This window comes from Pecten maximus, chromosome 15, assembly GCF_902652985.1.
Source record: "Pecten maximus chromosome 15, xPecMax1.1, whole genome shotgun sequence".
In the NCBI taxonomy this organism is placed as follows: domain Eukaryota; kingdom Metazoa; phylum Mollusca; class Bivalvia; order Pectinida; family Pectinidae; genus Pecten; species Pecten maximus.
In genome coordinates, this window is record NC_047029.1 from 20,069,532 (window position 1) to 20,094,235 (window position 24,704).

The window sequence follows — 24,704 nt, forward strand, 5'->3', positions numbered from 1 at the left end:
TCCCTTGTCATGCCAAATCTCTTAACCTATCAGAGGCCAATATTCATTCGGTTTCCATTATTCACCTAAATATCAAATGATATTAATATATAGAAACACCTAATATGTCAAATACTTTGTTAGGGTTTGTTTCCTTACACCATTTGACCAACACTGAGTAAAATTAGTCACATGACTGATGAGTTATGGCCCTGTATAGGAAAACCTGTTTATAGTGACCAGTTACCATGGCAACCAAAATTTCATAGAATCAAATGTCCTATGCACATCTTGTTCCCTGTGCATTTCATTGAAATTGTTTCACAAGTTTAGAAGGAATTCACCAAACAACATTGTGGCCCATATCCAGACACAGGGCAATTCTAATATAAACCCCCCCCCCCCCCCCCGACGCGGGGTAGGTGTGTGGGGTTATAAATATACAGTCAAACCTGCTCTAACGACCCCCTGTATATAACGACTGCCTGTCTATAATGACCGGTTTTAAGATTCCCCGCGAGATTTTACTATATAACGACCCTCTGTATAGCGCCTACCTGTCTAATGTGGCTAACGACCGGTGATTTCGGAACGGCGGTCGCTAATTTGTTTTCTATAGCGACCAATTTCTGTCAGCCATCTTCTGCTCTCGGCAGTCATCTCTCATAAAATCCCCGGAAAATTCAGACACATCGACCCTGGCTTGATTATACAAACAAAAGACCACCACAACCCTGGCCTGAGTATATAAACAAAAGACCCCTACCACCTGTTAGCCTATAATTACTGTAGCTGCCCTGGCCTGGGGCTCGGTAAGAGAGGAGTCGGGTCACCATGCGTGTTGGTATTACATTACAACTGTGCACAGGTGGCTTCATTTGACACGGTCAGTTAATTTTGTGATTACAACTAGGATACATCACTTCAATAACAAACACTGGTCATATCTGTCAACAAGATTTACTCACATGAAAGCCAATAATGCCTTTCTTAATCGTAGCTGTCGGTACTAGCGTTTGTACTGCCGCCATCTTTAATTAGTCAATACTAATAAAAAGTCGTAAACTGACACAAATATCCGGATTTCAATTTGGGTCAGAAAAAAAATATTTTTGGTTTTAAGAAGTAAGACTAAAACACAAAATAATTAGTAGTAACACAAATATAATTAATTAATTATTATGTATTATTTTTCTTTATTTATGAAAGAAAGGGAGATAATTTGATAGATACATATAGCATTATTTCAGAACAAAATATTTACAAAAAAATTATCCATACGACCATTTTGAGTTATATTTTGTGTTTGGGTCCAAATCATTAAATATTAAACCCTTCAGATTTATAAAGTTTATGCATTTATTTAACTTCTGACTGGTCTTCTGAATGCCCTGTTCAATGACAATTCATTTATGGCAGTTTTAAGTAAATTGGTTGGTGCAATAATTTTGACCTGTCTATAAAGGCAACTTGTCTATAGTGACCGTTTTTCTGCCTCCCCTTGGGTGGTCGCTATAGACAGGTTTGACTGTACTTAATTTACATATACAAAGAGAGTCTGGTAACAGCATCAGCAGTCTAGCCTTACCACATAGAGGTAGTTAATTGGGGAAGGATCTTGTCCACTTTATCTGAGCACTCCAACAGTTCAGGATAGATAGGGTCCGTACAATTGAGCTGCGATTCCTGAGTACTTCGGTAGCTACTTTGTGTCTGTGATTGGGTCAGCTGTGACTCCTTATTACCATTCTATCAACAGAGAATTGTTAAATGTCAGACAGGAAACAAGTGTATATAACAAGAATTACAATGTACATGTAATTATATATCTTGCTGTCTCATTTTCTCAATATAGTAAGTTTTAAGCAAACTCCAAAACTCATTAACATTTCAGTGGTACAGAAGCTCCATGTAATACATTAAAGACGTGTAAATATTGAATGATACATTGCAAAATAAATATCAAATTTTGCAAAATCACTAATTATCAAAATTCACCTAAATATGTGCATGTTTACCCCCATAAACACTCTTTCTGAAAGTGACTGGAAAATACATTTAGATACATGTATATGATAGAATTTATTCCATATTGGTTATAAACTAATTTGTAAATTTGAAAAAGTGGTTAATTTGAGAACTGAAACATTTAAGATATCATATCAATTTCCCAAAATCTAAGATTTTAACTGAAAAATATAGCAAAACAAGAGGCCCATGGGGCCTGTATCGCTCACCTGGTTGGATTTGACCAAATGTCAAAATAATGTTCATGTTCAATTTGTTAATACATTATACAAAAATGTACTCTCTGAAAGACCATATGGATTATTTTTTACAACATAATGGTGTTTAAAGAAACTAAGTCCCTTAGGGTGGGGAAAACCCTTTGGCCTATGTTTACATAAGAATTGTGTTTATCCCTTAATGCCCAGCGTTACTATACATAGTTATGGGATTGAGGGTCACAGTAACCATTTATGCAAAATCTGTTCCCCCATCACCACGGATGTTTCTGACCAAATTGGGTTCAAATCCATTTAAAACTCAAATCTCTATTTCCCCTATTTGGCCCCTCCCTTCAGGCCCCTTGGTGGTCAGAGTCAATATTTATATAAACTCTCTTTCCCCCTTCCCCTAAGAATATTCCAGACCAAATTTGGTTCAAATCCATTAATAACTTTATGAATAATAGCGATTTAAAGGATAAACCCCTATTCCCCTATTTGGCCCCGCCCCTCAGGCCCCTGGGGGTTCAGAGTAAAAATGTATACAAACTCTGTTCCTTTTCTGCCAAGGATGTCACTGACCAAATTTGGTTCAAATTCATTCATAACTTCATGACTAGTAGCGATTTAAAGGAGTAACCCTATTTCCCCTATTTGGCCCCGTCCCTCAGGTCCCTAGGGGTTCAGAGTAAAAATTTATACAAACTCTGTTCCCCTTCTGCCAAGGATGTTCCTGACCAAATTTGGTTCAAATTCATTCATAACTTTATGACTAGTAGCGATTTAAAGGATTAACCCTATTTCCCCTATTTGGCCCCGCCCCTCAGGCCCCTGGGGGTTCAGAGTAAAACTGTATACAAACTCTGTTCCCCTTCCCCCAAGGATGTTCCTGACCAAATTTGGTGAAAATCCATTCAATACTTTATGACTAGTAGCGATTTAAAGAAAAAGTTGACGGACGACGGACGCCTGACGCCGGACGCCGGACGCCGCACCATGGCATAAGCTCACCGGCCCTTTGGGCCAGGTGAGCTAAAAACTGAAGTTCACGTAATCTCTACGGTGTGTTGAGGTGTCCATACTAAGATGCAACTTTACTCCAGGTTTGGTTGTAATAAGATCAATACTTTTTGAGAAATTGAACTTAACACAAACTTGAAATAACATTGATACTTTTTGAGGAATCTGATCATGACTAGGTCCAGATTACCAGCATCGCTCACTAAACCAAAGATTCTGGAGGATATTCCATAAATCAAAGCTGTGTTGAGATGTTCACCACATGATCTAACTATATATTGTTTGGATAAATTTGGACTTATGATTTTTGAGCAACTGTATATATATAAACACAAAACTTTAAGAGTGAAATGTTGTCATTGAAGGCAACACAAAAATCATACAGAATTTGTGGCCATACTAGATAATCTCATGCTCTTGCTTGTTTTCTTTATATGGCTAAATAGGTACTATAAACCATTGGTAAACATCTTAACTAAAATGATTTGTTTAGCTTGTGTGCTTAAGTCTGGACCTGTAAATAAATCCATCAATATTTCATATTATTTTATTGATCAAAGTACCCAGTCCCTATTTTTGTCCCAATATGGAGCTTTATATACATTATAATAAATCTATACACCATCTTAGATTGCTGTAGTACTATTTCAATGCAACCAGAAAAAGCTACAGAAAATTAACACATTAATTAGTCTCGACCCTTTGGTTTGTTTTTGCTTAACGTCCTATTAACAGCCAGGGTCATTTAAGGACGTGCCAGGTGTTGGAGGTGGAGGAAAGCCAGAGTACCCGGAGAAAAAACACCGGCCTACCGTCAGTGCCTGGCTCGACCCTACCCCCCATATACAGTAATATCGCAGTCAGAAAATAGGACACCATTAAACTTAATTATGGCACAGAGAAACAGCAGCAGCAACCCTCATGATGGCTTATCTATATCAGGTTTGGAGTTTACTTATAAAATATTATGAATCACTTGTGTCTCGTTGAGAACTCTTAGTCACATTGTAATTACCTTTTCACAATTTATAACTGATTTTATTTTTATTAATTCATAATACATGTATATTTAACAATTATTTTTGATGAGGCAAGTAAATATCTTACAAACTTTTTTTTATATTACAAGTTTGACAATTTTATAATAACATCATAAATTCATGAAGAGGGAATCTAACTGCAATAAGAATAGAATTAGACAAGGGGGAAGTTATGTCAGGTGAGATGTGTCAGGATAAACTAAGGTGAATCCCATGGGACAGAAACAACATTCAATGAATCCAGCTAATAGTAAATATAGCAGCAACACATGTTTCTTGTGAAATGCCAAGAAAGATTAGCTAGATCATGTTTTTCAAGAAAGAGAGGAAACCAGCCAGAGAGTCTCTAGCTCTTCATGAAAGAGGAATTGAGAAGACTAGCCCGAAACATGCATCATGCAGGTGCAAAATGAAGTGGAAAGGCGGCCAGGGGTGAAGGGGAATTTTTCCATACCGGACCAATGAATGATGCTGCCACTTTCGGACTAGGATTTAGTGGCAGTGATTTTTTTATGTGTTTGGCACTTGGGCTCATTATGACAGGCACTGTAAAATACTGAAACAAAGGCAGACTTAGCAAAACATTGTAAAATACTGAAACAAAGGCAGACTTAGCAAAGCATTGTAAAATACTGAAATAAAGGCAGACTTAGCAAAACATTGTAAAATACTGAAACAAAGGCAGACTTAGCAAAGCAGTGAGTCTCAATGGCGCGGGAGAAAGGGAGAAGGGAAAGAAGAAACAAGGAAGAAGGACAACAGGGACAGGAGGGACCGCCCCGAGACCAAGGGAGCACCGAGGGGAGACGCGACACACCGAGACCAAGCGAGCACCGAGGGGAGACGCGACACACCGAGACAAGCGAGCAGCGAGGGGAGACGAAACACACCGAGACCAAGCGAGCAGCGAGGGCAGACGAAACACACCGAGACCAAGCGAGCAGCGAGGGCAGACGAAACACACCGGAGACCAAGCGAGCAACCGGGGGGAGACGAAACACACCGAGAGCAAGCGAGCAGCGAGGGGAGACGAAACACACCGAGACCAAGCGAGCACCGAGGGGAGACGAAACACACCGAGACCAAGCGAGCACCGAGGGGAGACGAAACACACCGAGACCAAGCGAGCACCGAGGGGAGACGAAACACACCGAGACCAAGCGAGCACCGAGGGAGACGAAACACACCGAGACCAAGCGAGCACCGAGGGGAGACGAAACACACCGAGACCAAGCGAGCACCGAGGGGAGACGAAACACACCGGGACCAAGCGAGCACCGAGGGGAGACGAAACACACCGGGACCAAGCGAGCACCGAGGGGAGACGAAACACACCGAGACCAAGCGAGCACCGAGGGGAGACGAAACACACCGAGACCAAGCGAGCAACCGGGGGGAGACGAAACACACCGAGACCAAGCGAGCACCGATGGGAGACGAAACACACCGAGACCAAGCGAGCACCGAGGGGAGACGAACAACCGAGACGAAGCGAGCACCGAGGGCAGACGAAACACACCGAGACCAAGCGAGCACCGAGGGCAAACCGATACCAAGCGCTAGTACATGAGTTATATCAAACACACCTATACCAATCTATCACCTATTTTATACTAAACACACCTATACCAATCTATCACCTATTTCATACTAAACACACCTATACCAATCTATCACCTATTTTATACTAAACACACCTATACCAATCTATCACCTATTTTATACTAAACACACCTATACCAATCTATCACCTATTTTATACTAAACACACCTATACCAATCTATCACCTATTTCATACTAAACACACCTATACCAATCTATCACCTATTTTATACTAAACACACCTATACCAATTTATCACCTATTTTATACTAACACACCTATACCAATCTATCATCTATTCATACTAAACTAAAGAGGTATTTTTTTTAAAACAAAATACGTATAACTTGTACATAAACCATGGAATCCTATCTGAGCTTTGGAAGCATTACAATTGCACCTGTATACCGTTTTCATAGCAAACAAATGTTGGTCAGATTCTTCATGATGCTATTATTTGTCAAAATTGGTATTACACTAAAATTAGATTGTGCCAAAACTAATACAAAACTATACAACTAAATATTGTGTTTAAAAGAAAAATTACAAATCAAAGTGCAGAATATATATATACAATATGTGAGTATGTAAAACAGCCAAAAAAGCAAGCTAAAGCTATAAATCTGGTACTAATGTTGTAAACAAACCTTTTCTGACGAGAATGTAACCCTGGAGGATGTCACTAACGGCGATGGTGATTTCATAGAATCAGCTGTTTTGATTGGATCAGTATCATTATCTGTCAGGTTTATAGCTTCTTGTTCCACAGTCAAAGGATGAGCGAAACAAACTCGGCGCTGCAGAAAGAACAAGATCTGTTGGTGTGAAAAATGAACAGGAAGCCTCTCAGGCTATAATAATCAATCATATATTTTTCAAAATAATATCTTTATTAGACAATTTTTTTCTTTAATTTTGTTTTTTAGATTTCAGAAGAAGGTAAAGATATTGGGTTATATAGTCAGAAATTAAAACACTTTACAACAACATAAAAATCTGTTGATAGAATCATTAAAACTATATCAGCATATGTTAATACTGAGGAAGTTCTACAAATGTAGCACTTTTTTTTTGGTATATACCTATTTAGAAATGCTCTCAAATTCAATCCAGTTCATCATCTATTGTAATTAAGCAATTACAAAACCTTCCTCTAAAACTACGGACAAATTCCATAGAAATATGATTAAAATTTTGAACTATTTAACCAAAGAAGGAGAGTGCAACTTGACTTTACCGACACTGTATGGGACAGAGTCAATGTGTCAGATATTACAGTGAAGCATGTCGCTGTTCTGGTGGATATGGTCGGATGTTACCGAGTGTTGGTAACATGACAGGTCTGTTAAGTCAGGTGGCACTGTATATACTGCTTACAAAAAGGCGCACATAAATTAATTGTAACCATACAATATAGGAAACTGAAAGAAAACAAATTAAATAATCCAATTTACCTTGCCTGGCGGTGATGGGGAGTTGGTAACTATATCTCCACTTAGTCGTTGCTTCTTCAGAATTCCTGCACTAGGTGATGCAGATGGTGAATGCACATGACCAACTCTGATTGGATGAAACCTTTTTCCTTTCCCAGTTATGGGCGAAGATTCGTCAGTACTATTCTGTGAAGGCGATGGCTGTTTTAAGATGCTACGTCTAGCCACAATGTGCCGGGTCTTGTTAAATTTCCTCGAAGCAGATATCAGTTTAGAGTCCGAGTGACTTTCAAACAAAGTACAACCAGTGGGAACAAATGATTTATCAGGAATCTTACGAGGAGTTACATCCAATTCCTTTTCTTTTCTCATTATTGGCGATTCGACCGATTTAAAGGTTTTATCATTGTTGTTGTCACTTTCAACTTCCATGTTTTTATTCTGAACATTGTCACTTTCAACTTCCATGTTTTTATTCTGAATATTGTCACTTTCAACTTCCATGTTTTTATTCTGAACATTGTCACTTTCAACTTCCATGTTTTTATTCTGAACATTGTCACTTTCAACTACCATGTTTTTATTCTGAACATCTCTTTTGTTTCCCCGACTTGGACAATTAGACACATCTTCCTTACCAACCTTTTCACTGTTATCTTTCTTGGATGGCAAACTTCTCTGTCTGGAATTTTTTTTAAGGCTTAGATTTTTGTTATCCCTTGCTTTCCTTAAAGGCGATCTTCTCTTAGTTCCTGAGCGAGTTACCGACGCCTGTGAACGTGTCAATGTCTTCCTCTCCCCAATTTTCTTCGATGACTTCTTTTCATTGGAATCCTTCGAATCCTGTGATTTAGTTAAGTCAACGATATCGTCTTGTTCAATCTCGCTTTCTTTCCTTAGATCACCGTTCTTTCTACTCAGGGATTTAATTTGACTTAAAGGCACATCGTCGTCATCATCAGAGAAAGTTATGATTTTATCTTGAGCACTATCTTCTTTGTTACTTTTAAGTAAGGATAGTGGCTCATCATCCATGACATCCTCTTTTTCGGGAATGTCACTTGTGTGGATATTAGAATCAGAATCCATGATACAGTCCTGTATTGTATTCCCAGTCTCTAGTTCACTACACACATCTTTTTCATTATTTAACGCTTTTTCATTGCCTTTAGATGCAGTTAACTGGGCATCCGAATTGGACAAGCTATCTCCATGCCCAAGTCCATCAGAATCAAATTCACGGATATTTTTCAGAGACCCCTGAGAGCTTGTATCAGACAGAGGTTTCAGAGTCCCCTGAGAGCTTGTATCAGACAGAGGTTCTACAGCTGGGGATATTTTTTGAGAACCTTGATCTTGAGTTTCTGATGCTTTAGGTATTTTGCCAACACATGTATCATCCTCAGAACTCTCGCTGTCCAGATTTGAAATTCCAGAGTTAATGATGATGGTTTTTTCCATCTGTCTTGCCCTCTTCTGAACAACCTCCTTCTTTGTCTTTGTAGTACTCTTCCTATAAGGCGTGCTACGTGAGGACCTCCCCTCTGGTGTTTTTTCACCATTGAGCTCCTCTAAATCAGGATTTCTATCCAGTTCATCTAACATTTCTTTGCTTATTTCATCACTCAATTCTTTATCTTCTGTTGCAGTAATATCACTGTTCTTTGATAGTACATGTTCTGTGATCTCATTGGCTCCTTTCTGCAACTTTTGGTCCAAATCGCTGATGTTTAAAGTTGTTTGCGATTCATTTACTTGTTTATTTTCATCTACCTTGCTATTTATACTATCCTCTGCACATTCAGCTTTTTTGTCTGGCGTTGTATGTATATCAACTTTCACTTGTATGGGACCATTTTTCTCCTCCTCTGTTTCTGTTGTGGACTGTGCATTTCGTTTTGGATTACGTAGCAGCCGAGGTGTTCCAGATTTTGGAGTTCTCTTGACCTTAGTGTCCACTTCAGAAGTAATCTCATCAGAATCCAAATATTTTTTTGGAACTTTTCTAGTTCGCTTTCGTTTGATGTTGTCTGGTGACATGTGCACTGGAGAAGTCTGTTTGCGTTTGCGGCCTCGACCTGGAGTTGGTGCATCACTTGCCATAGTTGAGATTTCCTTAGGGTTGTATGATTTATCCTCACAGACCGATGTGATTGGCTCCTGGGTTTCGGCTGAATCAGTCTGTACATTTTCCTCTTTCTCGGTTTCATTACAATTTCGAGTATCAAATATCTTGGGTGTTGCTAAAGTACTTTCCTTAAATGTTGAGTCCAATCCCGGGTCATAAGAGACCGTATCCATACTTTCTGTAAAGAGATTCTCTGTTAAAGATGCCCATTCGGGATCTGCTGTGTCTATTTCAATGTCTAAGACACTTGCATGTGTAGTTACTGGTAACTTCTTATCTTTTTCCACAGGATTAACAACACAAGCTTTTTTGAACCCACTACTTTGTAAGTGACTTTGATCGGACTTCTCAACACCCCCAGTCAAAGTGGTAAATCCCTGAGAACTTGGTATAACATCTTCACTGTCAAGTGGACGGATCTCAGAGAAGTCATCATGCTCATGTAATTCATCAACTGTACCTGAATTCTGGTCCCCTCCTTCAGTCTCTCTATTCTGAGATGTATATTTGCCAGATGGACTGCTCTGTGTAGAATTTTTACGTGTCGGACTGAACTGCTTGATCTCATCATCAGTGAGTCGCTTTAATTTGAGAACCGGTGTTCCAACTTTCCCCGAGAATTTACTCCTCTGCTTTGGGGAAGCTGGAATGATGTTGGAATCCTCTGTGAAGTCCTCAATTTCCTTGCCAGTGTCTCCACCAAATAATTTCTTGTGGCTGCCCCTTGTTGCAGCTTGCCGATGGAGACGAGCAGGGCTTCCGTGGTCTGGGCTACTTTCCTTCACTGGATTTTGTTCCTTAAATCCAAGTTTTGCAGGTGATTGGGTCTCCTCTATAACTGTTACAACGTTAGAGCTTTGCACGCTGTCTGTGACCACTTCTTTCCCAACCCCTTGTGAGACGGCTGGCTGATTAAACCATTTATCTAACGTTACCTGTCCAGACGATTCTGTGCCTTTACTTTTCTGTGGTGATTTCTTGATGGGAGAACTGCTGTTTTCTTCCTGACTTGACGGAGGATGTTCAAGTAATTTGTCTGCCGAGGCAGACGACCGGATTTGTCGCTGAGATGTTGACAAAGGTGATTGACTCAGAGCTGTTAGCTTGTTACTCCAGCTCAGTAATGGTTCACTTGACGGTGTGTCTGATGTTTTCAGTTCTTCCTCATCATTTTTTGGTGACGAACTGTGATCACTTTTTTTAGAGTCCAGAGAAAATGACTTACTACTCAATTGTTCGAAGAGTCCTATGACCCCTAAAGGATTCTGAGGGAGGGAAGGTGTTACAGCACTCTCTGCTGATGACAGAATATCTTCCTCCCCAAGGGACGACTTCTCAACTGTCTCCTCAGCATTCTCAGTTTGTCCCATTGCTTGCTGGATCACAGGAGAAGTGGTTGATGCTACGAGATTCAATGTCATCAACACTTGTAGGTTGTATAGAATCTACCTCATCTTGTTTATCCGAGTCACGGAATCTCACAGATCTTCGTCGCCTTATTTTTCCAGGTTGTTTCATTAACTTTGTGTCAGATTTGCTCTCCTCTCTTCTTGTCTCCTTCATACTGCCATCTTGCTGCTGAAGTAAGGAATAAAAGAAATTATAGATTTTATTCTTCAGGTGAACAATTCTTCAAAATCTACATATCTTCTTGATGGGATGCTTAATAATTACAACTAACTTTTCCAAAAGTTTAATATCTTCTTTAAGACAATGTGAATTTTTCAATGTTTTCATATGTATGGAGTAAACTAGAAAATGGCTGTAAGACATAAATGCCCCCGCTGCTACTTGATACCCAGAAACACAGTTTGGTGAGGATAGCATCAGCAGTTCCTGAGATTAGCTTGTTACATTGCATCAGGACGGGACAGACATGGGTAACACTATATGACCCTATTTCATGACTGGGGCATAAAAACATTATCAAGTCATTATTGTTTAATTCTTAAAAAGTTTTAATAATTTCAACATCTTACCGTGTTTGACTGTGACACCTGGGAGGCTGAGGAATCAATGACAATTACAGAATCCAAACTTGGTAACTGAGACCTACAAAACAACCAGCAAACTTTAATACGTTCATTTAGTAAGTCACAAATTGAAACATTATTTAATCTTATATTTACATAACTTGAGGATATGATAAAGCAACAATATTGTGTAATATACTGGTGTTTGGTAAAAAGTTATCTACTTTTTCAAAAATCTGTACAGACAGCTGTGCACTTAAAATAATTGAAGCTATTTCCAAATTTATCAATAAACATTCAAAAACATAGCTCTATAATATACAATTTGAAAGTAATAATATGCTGAATAAAATATGAAAATACTTGACGTATTATCTAATGATAAATGTATAAGTTATTGTCAAGATCTATATATTTCTTCAATCATTCACAGCTCTTCATAATTTCCCTGTCAACCCTTAGAATAAGATTTCTAACGGACCAGATTTTCAAGAAATCAATCTCCATCATATTCACTCTGAAAGAATCATTCATATGATATCTTAACTTACTCGTTCTGTGTGTTCTCATTACCGAACTGTGATGACATCATGGAGACATCTTGAGAGAGGTCTAACGAATTGTACATGGCTGGGAAAGACCTAAAATGGAAGATTTTAATATATATCTAGTCTTAAGTATTAGAATGTGACCTTGACCTTCAATCAAACATAATGATACTCTGTTCAAGACTTGTCTACAGTAAACTGCATCTTCATTTCCACAAAATTCTTGGCATGAAACATGATAAGAATTATAAAGAGTGTTGTGCTTGACATATACGTCTCATACTCTCATATAGACAGTTTAACAAGGTTGTTTACTGTTCAGTTAATCACACTTTATTTACTTTTTCTCTCGGAAGACTTCCTTCTGATGTTCTGTGAGAACCCTCTTCTTTTTCAGTGGAGATTTTATCACAACAAAATCCTGAAACAGCAAAATTAACATTAACATTGGTGTATCATCAGTAATAATCCAATCAGAGTATAATGCATTGAAATCCTCCAAAGATTTTTAAATGTTTAGTCTGGTGTATGTTAAAACGCATGATAATGTCATTACAGGTAATTGGTGATGTGAAAGTAGAATTATCTTGAATCAACATCTCAGGAGTGAAAACTGCTGGTTATATAAAAACACAGTTTATAAGGATTCTCAATACGATGACTGGAGTATCAGCTGATTGAAGATAAATAGCATTCAGCAATCAATGATTTTAACTTGTCTCTTAAAAAAAAAAGTTTTCAAAATGCAGGAAATATAAAAATTCAAGATTGCCAATTACATCATTCTTCATCCCACTAACAGACAGAAGATCTCGCTTGACAATCTCTGGTGCCTTGGTTTCCATAGCAACAGGTTTAGCAGGAGATTTTTTTATATGTGGTGACACAGCTTTGTTGAGGAAACTGCCATGCATTTTGACAGGGGACGGCATTCCAGGTAGCCGAGGTTCCGGTGCCTGTGATTCGGCCTACAACAAATAGTTAACAGGTCACATTCATGAAGCCAACACAACTTCAAATACCAATGACCACATAGCTAAAGGGAGTTAAGTAAATCTTAACTTCAAATAAAACCATCAATGTTGTTAAAATATTGATGCAGAGTTTGTAAATTAAATTTTTATATCAATATTCAGCATATCTGGCTCATTATGGAGAGAACTTTGATATAGGCTTAGGCCTGGTGTTCACTCCAATTGTTTTCCAATAAAATATATTAAATGAATTACCTGGCTCATTTGACTAACTGGTGTTTCCTCGACAACAGAGATACTGACAGCTGACCAACCAGGCAGGACAATGGAGGACTTCTCCTTCACTTTACAAAGTACAGGCCTGAAAAGGAGAACAGGTCAGACCCCTTTAATGGTTAACATGAGACAAACATTGAATTAGAAATCAAATAATTACAACTGAAGGAAAAGAAGAACATAAATTACCCTACATAGTGGAGGCTGACTTCAGTTACTGTGTGTCATGATATTTAATCTAACACAGCTAAGAGGATTATGCCAGGTATTTTGGGAATGGTCCCCTGTCCTGAAATGGAGAAATGTATCGGGTGTTTTGGTTGATTTAATTACTGGTTCCCAAATTGTCCTAATCATCAAAATCAATAACATTCCAGTACCCAGCAAATCAATTAAGTCACGAGACTTTGTTGTCACCGCTAGTTGGTGTAAATTTCTGATTTGTAAATCTATGTCGAATTCGGGAAAACACGGGAAGACCAATATTCAATTGGAATAGAGCTACATACCAAAACCTACCAACACCTGGCAAAATCCCTTATTAGGGTAACACTATTTACACAACAAAAGATTTACTACTTAAAACAAATATGCAATTAACAGGGTATATTGATCAACATAATTCATTGATTTAGAAAAAAATGTCTTACTTGAGACTCTCTGGATAAACCAAGGGTGCTGACTGACTAAACTCCGTCTTCCAAAAATTGGTAGTGATGTTTTTCATGGCTCTTCTTGGATGTAGAAATGTTGCTTCTAGCATGGGGGATAATGTCGCAAGAAGTACGGAGTCGGCCTTGGATGTGAATTTGTTTTGTACTGAGTTTGTCAACGTTTGCCATAACTTTTCCACCTGCAATAAGGCAGAGAAATAACATTTTTTGGAGGATATTTTTACTACACAAAGCAAAGTCACTTTATACAAACTATTAATGTTATCTAGTTTTAAAGAGTATCAGTTTGATTATGGTGATACTGGAAAAAATAAATATCTGAAGAACCATGAGCGACAGCCATATCACAAATCAGGATATTGGATGAAAAATAAAGTCAGTAGAGTTGGAAGTTATTTAGTTACATACTAATGTACTCATCACAAAAAGATAATTAAGGAGCTAAATTATAAATCAAAACGACCTCAACCAAACATTAAAGTATTGATCATCTCTTAATTCCCTGGTCATAACATCATAGAGTTGAGAACCACAACTACCTACAAAATAACATTGTTGAGTTGAGAAACACAAACTGGCACAACATTGTAGAGTTGAGAACATAACCACAACAAAATGTTGTAGTTGAGAAATATGACCACAACACAACATTGTGAGTTGAGATAAACAACCATAATGTTATGTTGTAGAGAAACATGACCACATCGTAACTGAACAGAGAAACACTACCATGCATAACATGATCAGAGTTGAGAAACTACTAACCTTTTGCTGGAAGATACTGGTGTATATCTTAGATGTTGTCTTTCCAGCTGATCCCTGGAGAAGGTCTGCTATTGGTTGAGCCAGTTGACCAATCATAGGAAGTATAACACTGGAAGTGTTGATGTGTGTGAAAAGATGTGTGAGGACCTCAACAATGGCAGCAGCCGTATTATGAATGGAACCAACACCAGGTTTCTGAAAGTACCAAAATATAATACAGTACATTAGAATATTTTCTTTGGAAAGTAGAATATTATAATAAGCAGGATCCACTGTAATAATAAGGATTTAAAGTTTTTATATCATAAAGTGTTTCACAAGTTATTACCTGTGGTGGTCAGGCTTTTAGCTATGCCTTTCACAACTCCCCGGGGAGCATACAGACAGATCTTATCAAATGCTACTACAATTGATTGAAATAATATTTTCGTCATAAATTTTCTCAATTTTGTGATATATACAGGCAATAATCTGAAATGAAGGATACAACTTTACAGATGACAACATATATCCCTATGATAAGCTCACCTTCCCAGAATCCCCTTTTGTTGCCATGGTCAGTGTGGCCTCTAGAATCCGTTTGCTCAGTATCACCAAGCTTTGGATGTTGTCCATAGGTTTCTGTTTCTTCTTGGCCCACTTAGCTGGACTCAGGCCATCTGGAGCAGATATTCAAGAATTAAAGTTTCTTTGAAATTAGTTTATACATGTAACCCCAGTTATATCAAATTCTGGTGTATAAATGACAAAGTTTTATAATATATTTAACAGCTGTGAATGTAGATTTTTGGATTTTTTAAATAAATATTTTATCTCCTCTCCCTTATTAAATATGAGTGGGAGGAATAAGGATGGAACAGCTCCCTTGGAAGAATTTAAAGAATAAAAGGAAGGGAAATATCTGGAGCGGAAGGAAAAAAGACCGAACAGCTCCCAGGAAATGAGTTAACAGAGAACAAGATTTCTACAGAAGTGGATGTGTCGTCTGGACAGAAAGTTGGGCGATTACAACAGTTATTGCTTTTCTATTTATAGTAAAAATACCCTTGACATTTGTCCAGATAAAAAGGCAAATACTTGTGGCAAGGAAAAACTGCACAAAGTTTGATCTGCCCAAGAGAACTTAGTTATCATGCTGCCACTGCAGATATAGTGATACTTATATGTGATACCTATATGTCACATCCATTTTGTAGGCGATACAATAAAGGAAGGGATAGATCTGGGGGTGGAAGGAAAAAGGACAGCACAGCCCCAAGGAAAGGAGTTAACAGAGAATAAAGAGGGATAGATCTGGGGGTGGAAGGAAAAAGGACAGCACAGCTCCAAGGAAAGAAGTTAACAGAGAATAAACGAAGGGATAGATCTATGGGTGAAGAAAAAGGCTGAAGCAGATCTCTATAACTTACTGAGATTGAAGGATGGAGCAGCTCCTAGCGACGAGAAGTCCACAGCATTGACCATGGACAGACAGCATTGGGATACAAAGTCTAGATATCCAACCTCCTGTTGTAAAATGGAAATAATATCAGGTTAATCTAACATACAGGCGTGAAAAATTGATACCTAGAAAAGTTTTCCATATCATGTTATTTCATCTTGTAAAATACTATACGCTGTGACATACTTTTCTGGAAAGATCATGAGTTTAAGTATGATCATATTATAAAGTGTCAAATATAAGCTTATGTTAACCACATTGTAGAGGCAGCAATGTCTGTTCCCACTAACATCCTATTAAATCATTCCGTGTTTTGTTTGACTAGTGTGACTACTAAAAAGCTTATTTCACCTCATTAACCGTGGATGACAATTATTTTTTAAAACCGTTACATAAGGTTCATTTTATAGACCTTTTCCTGCCTGTATCCCTACCTCGACATGGTCATCAGTGGTGAGCTTGAGAACTCTTTGGCACAATTCCTCACAGCATATGTTGGGTTCTGCATTGGAAACAAGGGCCGACAGCCGGGCAAACGTCTTATATAAATCACACCAAGACTTCAGCATTGTCTTCACAGAGGCCTGTCAAGCATATCAAAGTCAGTGTGAACATCAATGTCATCTTCAAGTAAGCTAAAGGTAGACTACAAATAAGCTCACACCCAAAAAAAGTACTATACCTGTAGAGGTGTAGTAGTGGTATCCGAGTAAACATCTACTACACACCCTGTAGTAGTGGTGTCCGAGTAAACATCTACTACACACCCTGTAGTAGTGGTGTCCTAGTAAACATCTACTACACACCCTGTAGTAGTGGTGTCCCAGTAAACATCTACCACACACCCTGTAGTAGTGGTGTCCCAGTAAATATCTACTACACACCCTGTAGTAGTGGTGTCCCAGTAAACATCTACCACACACCCTGTAGTAGTGGTGTCCCAGTAAACATCTACTACACACCCTGTAGTAGTGGTGTCCCAGTAAACATCTACTACACACCCTGTAGTAGTGGTGTCCCAGTAAACATCTACTACACACCCTGTAGTAGTGGTGTCCCAGTAAACATCTACTACACACCCTGTAGTAGTGGTGTCCCAGTAAACATCTACTACACACCCTGTAGTAGTGGTGTCCCAGTAAACATCTACTACACACTCTGTAGTAGTGGCCATGGTGTCCCAGTAAACATCTACCACACACCCTGTAGTAGTGGTGTCCCAGTAAACATCTACTATACACCCTGTAGTAGTGGTGTCCCAGTAAACATCTACTACACACTCTGTAGTAGTGGCCATGGTGTCCCAGTAAACATCTACTACACACCCTGTAGTAGTGGTGTCCCAGTAAACATCTACCACACACCCTGTAGTAGTGGTGTCCCAGTAAACATCTACCACACACCCTGTAGTAGTGGTGTCCCAGTAAACATCTACCACACACCCTGTAGTAGTGGTGTCCCAGTAAACATCTACCACACACCCTGTAATAGTGGTGTCCCAGTAAACATCTACTACACACCCTGTAGTAGTGGTGTACCAGTAAACATCTACTACACACCCTGTAGTAGTGGTGTCCGAGTAAACATCTACCACACACCCTGTAGTAGTGGTGTCCTAGTAAACATCTACTACACACCCTGTAGTAGTGGTGTCCTAGTAAACATCTACTACACAGCCTGTAGTAGTGGTGTCCTAGTAAACATCTACTACACACCCTGTAGTAGTGGTGTCCCAGTAAACATCTACTACACACCCTGTAGTAGTGGTGTCCCAGTAAACATCTACCACACACCCTGTAGTAGTGGTGTCCCAGTAAACATCTACTACACACTCTGTAGTAGTGGTGTCCCAGTAAACATCTACTACACACTCTGTAGTAATGGTGTCCCAGTAAACATCTACTACACACCCTGTAGTAGTGGTGTCCCAGTAAACATCTACTACACACTCTGTAGTAGTGGCCATGGTGTCCCAGTAAACATCTACCACACACTCTGTAGTAGTGGTGTCCCAGTAAACATCTACTATACACCCTGTAGTAGTGGTGTCCCAGTAAACATCTACTACACACCCTGTAGTAGTGGTGTCCAGTAAACATCTACTACACACCCTGTAGTAGTGGTGTCCAGTAAACATCTACTACACACCCTGTAGTAGTGGTGTCCCAGTAAACATCTACTACACACCCTGTAGTAGTGGTGTCCCAGTAAACATCTACTACACACCCTGTAGTAGTGGTGTCCCAGTAAACATCTACTACACACTCTGTAGTAGTGGCCATGGTGTCCCAGTAAAAATCTACCACACACCCTGTAGTAGTGGTGTCAGAGTAAACATCTACTACACACCCTGTAGTAGTGGTGTCAGAGTAAACATCTACTACACACCCTGTAGTAGTGGTGTACTAGTAAACATCTACAACACACCCTGTAGTAGTGGTGTCCTAGTAAACATCTACCACACACCCTGTAGTAGTGGTGTCCTAGTAAACATCTACTACACACCCTGTAGTAGTGGTGTCCGAGTAAACATCTACCACACACCCTGTAGTAGTGGTGTCCCAGTAAACATCTACCACACACCCTGTAGTAGTGGCCATGGTGTCCCAGTAAACATCTACCACACACCCTGTAGTAGTGGTGTCCTAGTAAACATCTACTACACACCCTGTAGTAGTGGTGTCAGACTAAACATCTACTGCACACCTTATAGTAGTGGTGTCCCAGTAAACATCTACTACACACCCTGTAGTAGTGGTGTCCCAGTAAACATCTACTACACACCCTGTAGTAGTGGTGTCCCAGTAAACATCTACTACACACCCTGTAGTAGTGGTGTCAGAGTAAACATCTACTGCACACCTTATAGTAACGGTGTCTGTAATACTCTACCTGAGGCATAGAGGTGACAAGACTCTGTTGTACGGGGAACATCAGAACCGCATACAGACTGTTGAAGTTATGTTCCAATGCATCTCCCTGGTTTACTTCATTAGTCTTCCAGAAGATAAAATATCAGATTATGTTATGTCTCAATTTACACAGAATTTATTATTGTAAAACAATACGATAAATGTTTCTGTTGATAATGGAGTAAGTTAAAATCCCTGAATTAAGCTCAACCTTATTATTTTATAATGCTATAATGAATTCCATATAACAAGTTTTACTGTACTTACCACTATCTATATTTAACATATATTTATTACTTTACCTATTTCCTTAGAAGTTACCAGAAGTTCAAGTCTCAGAATTATTCATCATGGACCTAATCTATATGATTCAGTAATATTTAAACATGGAGTTGTCTACATGACCACACCTACCTTTTTGATGTGTTCATGCAGTGGGTTCACCAAACCACTCCAGAGTCTCCACATCATTTCTGGAATTACCACAAACTCTTTATTCTGTTCCAACATTCGTACCGTAGAATGGCAGAACTCCAATGATCCTGACGATGTGCTAATACCGCAGTCAACCAGTATTCCAAATAGTGTCATGTAGCTGGGAGTAAAACAGAACAGCTTTAAACACTGTAGCTCAAGAGTTAATCGGTATGATGTATCTAGGGATTAAAACAACAGCTCAGTACAATGTATCCAGGGAGTAAAACAGAACAGCCCAGTACCATTTTCAAGGGAGTAAAAAAGTATTCAGTTTCGACTTTGAAAGATTCAGATGGGGACTAGCATGAAACATTTAAGCACCAGGGAGAGTAAATCATAATGGCTTAGGATAATGTTTCTGTATGATAACAATTTTACTTTTTATCCATTTTAATCTGCAAGTTAATCCAATAAGTGCTATTTCATTAAAATACATATCCTCGTGGAGAACTAAGTCTAGGGGAAGAATTTGTAATCTTTCAGGAGATTACAATTCTGAAAATTTTCCACAGCTAAAATCCAATAGCTGGAACTGTACACCCAGCAAAGTCTATTTTTATGTAAACCTCACAAACATTCACTGTGAGAGATGTTTTTAACTTACCTCTCCGAGACTGTTCCATTGGACAATAGTACCGGAGTAAGGAGCAGCTCAGTGAGAAATAGGGCAGGGGTTCCCTGTATAACAATCACAGACATTTGATGCCATTTTCACTGACCTGTATATTTGTACCCAAATGCTAATAACTAACAATTCTGTGGTCATGTGGTCAAGTCTTCATTTCAAATTAATTTTGCAAATAGATGAGTCATCAAAGTTTTAACCTATAGTAATCTATCATCTTTATTTATCATACATAACCTATAGTAATCTATCATTTTTATTTATTATACATAAGTTAACTTTTTAATTAAATCAGTCTGAAAATATCTGTGAAATGTTACACATCCATAGTACAAAATGGACTGCAATATCTGCACTGTGGATAGCAAGTCCAACAAATTTTGTTCAATCTTTGAATAACAAATGGTAAATCTTTGGATGATTTCTTGGAGGAAAATGTTGTGGTTTAAAAAATCTGTTAGTATCCAAGATATATAAATAACTATCAAAATGGTTTACATTTCATACGTGTGTTAAGTCTAGAATATCAGCCCTTAATGCAATACTCACATGAATCCTCTCCCCGTTGCCAACATTGTAGGCCGTGGAGGTTAACGACTTTCTAGGAAGACAGCACACCACCTCAAACATTTTCTGAAAAACATTGGACCAAAACATATTTATCTAATACAATTTTCCTTAATTTTTTTTTTTTAATTCTGATTTAACAACAGCTTCAGAGCAACATAAGACTATATTTTGACTTTACATGGAAATGATTTCCAGAAAATGGTTTTAACATAAGTGCACAGTTCACTTATGAGGTCTAATATAATATTTCTAATTAAAAGCAAAACAAGATAAGTCAACAAAACTTCAGCAAACCTTATTTCTAACAATGCATCTCAAGTATAAATGAAACATAAGCAAGGATTGGTTTGGTTCTGTGTTGTTTAACGTCCTATCAACAGCTAAGGTCATCTAGGGTCAGTCTCAACTGAGTGCGGGATGCATGCGTGTGGCGAGTGCGCATGTTTTGGGAGGCTGTATTATGTTTGTCTTTATCTCCTTGTGATAAGAGCGGAACTGATGCAGACTTTATAGTGCTACCTCACTGAAGCAATTGCATTTTTTATACCGCAAAATCTAATTTACTCTGTATTAACAATATTGCCATAAATATTTATAGAAACAACATGATTCTATGACTAAACAAAAGCTTAGTAAGTAAATATGGCTGTCAGTACACACCAGTAACACTTTATGAGGTAGGGCCTGGCTAAGTATGATGACCTGGAACTGGGTCAGAAAGGAAGTGAGTATCTCCCTCATCTCAGTCTTAAGGTGCTCCAGGGCATTCTTCATGTGAGCCAGCAAAGAGTACCATATCTGGTATAAAAGGGCCTCTGTAATAAAAAACAGAATATAGACATTTAATGAGTGTTCTTGGCTGAAAAATCTGAGAGAAAAATTATCATTTTTGGAGTGTATGAAATAATTTACACTATGTAGTAGCAGTGGAAAAAATGCACGGCCAGACCAGGGTTTCGAACTCGGGACCTCCGTGTACTAGTCGGATGCTCTACCAATTGAGCTACCTTGTCGCCGATTAGGAATGTATGAAATAATTTTAGGAGTGTATGAAATAATTTACACTGTAGTAGCAGTGGAAAAATGTACGGCCAGACCAGGGTTTGAACTCGGGACCTCCGAGTACTAGCCAGATGCTCTACCAATTGAGCTACCTTGTCGCTGATTATTGAATTCGTCCAGTTCCGCTACCCCTATATTATGATTGTGGTCAATTTTAAATGACCAGAAAAAAACAACAAAAAACAGAAACAGGCACATACCGAAACAGCAGATCCCAATGGGATCTTGGCACCCACCATTGAATGTTCTTTATCTTCTCTATGAGAGACTGATCTTTTTCTACTTTTCCAACTTTCCCCCTCCTCCTAATTAATCATTTGATAAAAAGGGGAACTTACATATGAAGTTTAAGAAAGATCCAAGTAGAACTTTCAACTGCTGCCTGTCAGTCATTTTGTTTTCCCAATCAAACTTGAACTGAATGGGCACAACTAGGTACCTACATGTGTAGTTTGAGATATAATTCTCTGTAAGTTGTACTTTTCAAGAAATAGCAATTAAAAACCTCAACTGCCAAATCAAAGTTGGACACCAAGGGACCAAGGAAAACCTACATGTGAAGTTTGAGAAACATCTCTCCAGTATTCCTCAAGCAATAGTAAATTTGTTAGCCCAAATAACTCTGAAACTCAAAACTTGTGCAAGATATTATCATCCTTTATAATGGTGTGAAGTTTGATCAAAATCCCTCAAGGAATGGAAACACTACAGCGTAAAGGGATTTTCTAAAAATAGTAACTGTGACCTTCATCTTAACCCAACATCTCCTAAACTCAAACTTGTCAGATATATTATGGTCATTTACCATTGGGTGAAATTTCATCAAAATCCCTAAAATTTCACTGATAGGGACTACAAAGATGAGGGTATTTAAGTAAAATATATACATCCTACTGAAGGTCTCCAGAAATAAAAGAAAGTCTATGCATGCTGGGTTCATGGTTGACAAACCTAAATTCCTTCAGGTAGATATTTTACTGTAATAGTCATGAACCATTTTCCCAGTTCTTTATTTTACCATCTGTTCAAAGTTGAGCCCACCAGTGGAGAAACTAGCAACTTACCAGGGATTTTGTTGCTAAGGGTACAGATGACTTCAGCAGTACTGTTGACTAGGAGATTAGCATGCTTGTAGAAACTTGATGGCCCAGTGATGATTTCATGACTTAGTGGATCTGTAGCAAAATAGGTGTTGGTTTAGAAAGCAATGACTCAAAATCATTCTCACACAAATATCCTCAACGAATGTCAACAAATCCAAGGGAATCAAGTTCTTATGTAAATACATGTAATACTGGATATTTTGGTGATGGAAACACTGTATTTTACCTTCTATAAACCCAGGGGGCTAGTGCATGGAAAATTGGCAAAATTAGGGGTGGGTGGGAGAAGGACTTCTCCCAGCTGGATATGATTATTTGTAGGATGAAAATTTTGGCTGCCATCTTGGATTATAATATGGAAGAGGATAGTGTGATGTAAATGAAGGATCTGTGACCAATATTTTATGAAAATAATTCAAAAAATTGTTAATTATAGTTACAAGGTTCGGAAAATGTGTTGAGCAAGTTACTCATTATTTTATTTTTCACACAAGCAAGAACTAAGAAATATTACGAATATTAAGAATACATACAGCTGTCTTGATCTATATTAACTCCTTCGATGTTTGGGCATTTCAACTAAATGAAGAGTGATACACTTGGAAAATATTGTATCATTTTCATATTTCAAAAGTTTTCTATAAAGAGATATAACTCACCAACTGTATAACTTGGACGAGGGAAATCAATGTCGTTGGGCAAGTTGCCAAGGATATGGGCCAGTATCTCACAGCCCTTGAGCTGTAGGGAAGGAATAACGGGAGGTGCACTGGAGGAGCCAAGCGTACTGAGGTTCATCTGGGGAGTGATGGGACTTGTCCCGTTTTTTAGACCTCCTGTCAAAATCGTAACAAAGTTAAGATAATAGCCAGTCATTCTATTTAAATAAGATGTACCTGTTAAATTATGGAAATTGCGTCATTTTGATAGCTTACTTCTCAGGATTCTGACACAATGTACGGTACTACTTGATATGACTAGAATAATTTCAGAGATGAAATCTGGAGGAAAGTTTTGCAGTTTTATCATTTACCAGATTTTATCATTTATGTGAATTGAACAAAATGACAACAAATATTTCTAGCCAATAGCATAACTTCATCTTAAACAGTACAAACTGACTGAAAAAACGACATTTTATTGACGTAGTCTGCGATATTTACAAGCATGATTTAGGAATTACTTACGTGGTGTTGCTGCTCCATTCATGTGATTATTCAGCTTTCCTCCTCCAAGACAAAAGTGCAGGAGCGGCACACACACCTAGAAAGACAATCCATTCATCTGTTATATCTCACACATACCTAGAACCAATCCAAATACAATCCATTCATCAGTTATATCTCACACACACCTAGAAAGACAATCCATTCATCAGTTATATCTCACACACACTTAGAAAGACAATCCAAATACAATCCATTCATCAGTTATATCTCACATACACCTAGAAATATAATAAATCTATGCTATCAGATATTTCATGAATGGGGACAAAAATAAAGACTTACCTGATCAAAGTGGACAGAGGCCTTCGGGCCAAGGAGCCAGATAAAGTGCCACCACACCTGAAGCTTGACAAGTGCTACACTCTCAGATTTAGCGTTGTTTAACTTGAACACTTGCATCACTAGTTTGATCCGCTTGGGGTCTGTCAGGATACCTAAGAATGAACAAACAGCACATATTGTACAGATACTGGTCTGTCAGAATACCCAAGAATGAACAAAACAGTGTGTATAACATTGTACAGATACTGGTTTGTCAGGATACCTAAGAATTAACAAACAGCGCATATTGTACAGATATTGGTCTGTCAGGATACCCAAGAATGAACAAAACAGTGCATAATATAATATAGTGCAGATTTGTA

The 24,704-nt window shown here is 38.3% G+C and overlaps 1 protein-coding gene across 1 annotated transcript in view; it reads right to left on the reverse strand.

The window, feature by feature from the left end:
* Positions 1 to 24,704, reverse strand: part of LOC117343905 (telomere-associated protein RIF1-like) — a 39,754-nt gene that overhangs the window by 9,053 nt on the left and 5,997 nt on the right. The window contains 24 exon segments of the mRNA XM_033906461.1: positions 1,568 to 1,728; positions 4,722 to 4,823; positions 6,518 to 6,667; positions 7,325 to 10,798; positions 10,800 to 11,009; positions 11,411 to 11,483; positions 11,956 to 12,045; positions 12,294 to 12,373; positions 12,732 to 12,920; positions 13,182 to 13,287; positions 13,853 to 14,055; positions 14,642 to 14,836; positions 15,170 to 15,300; positions 16,051 to 16,147; positions 16,517 to 16,666; positions 18,975 to 19,079; positions 19,409 to 19,589; positions 20,076 to 20,149; positions 20,646 to 20,729; positions 21,327 to 21,481; positions 22,793 to 22,903; positions 23,491 to 23,667; positions 24,019 to 24,094; positions 24,343 to 24,494. Of these exon segments, the coding sequence (XP_033762352.1) occupies positions 1,568 to 1,728; positions 4,722 to 4,823; positions 6,518 to 6,667; positions 7,325 to 10,798; positions 10,800 to 11,009; positions 11,411 to 11,483; positions 11,956 to 12,045; positions 12,294 to 12,373; positions 12,732 to 12,920; positions 13,182 to 13,287; positions 13,853 to 14,055; positions 14,642 to 14,836; positions 15,170 to 15,300; positions 16,051 to 16,147; positions 16,517 to 16,666; positions 18,975 to 19,079; positions 19,409 to 19,589; positions 20,076 to 20,149; positions 20,646 to 20,729; positions 21,327 to 21,481; positions 22,793 to 22,903; positions 23,491 to 23,667; positions 24,019 to 24,094; positions 24,343 to 24,494 (6,526 nt within the window).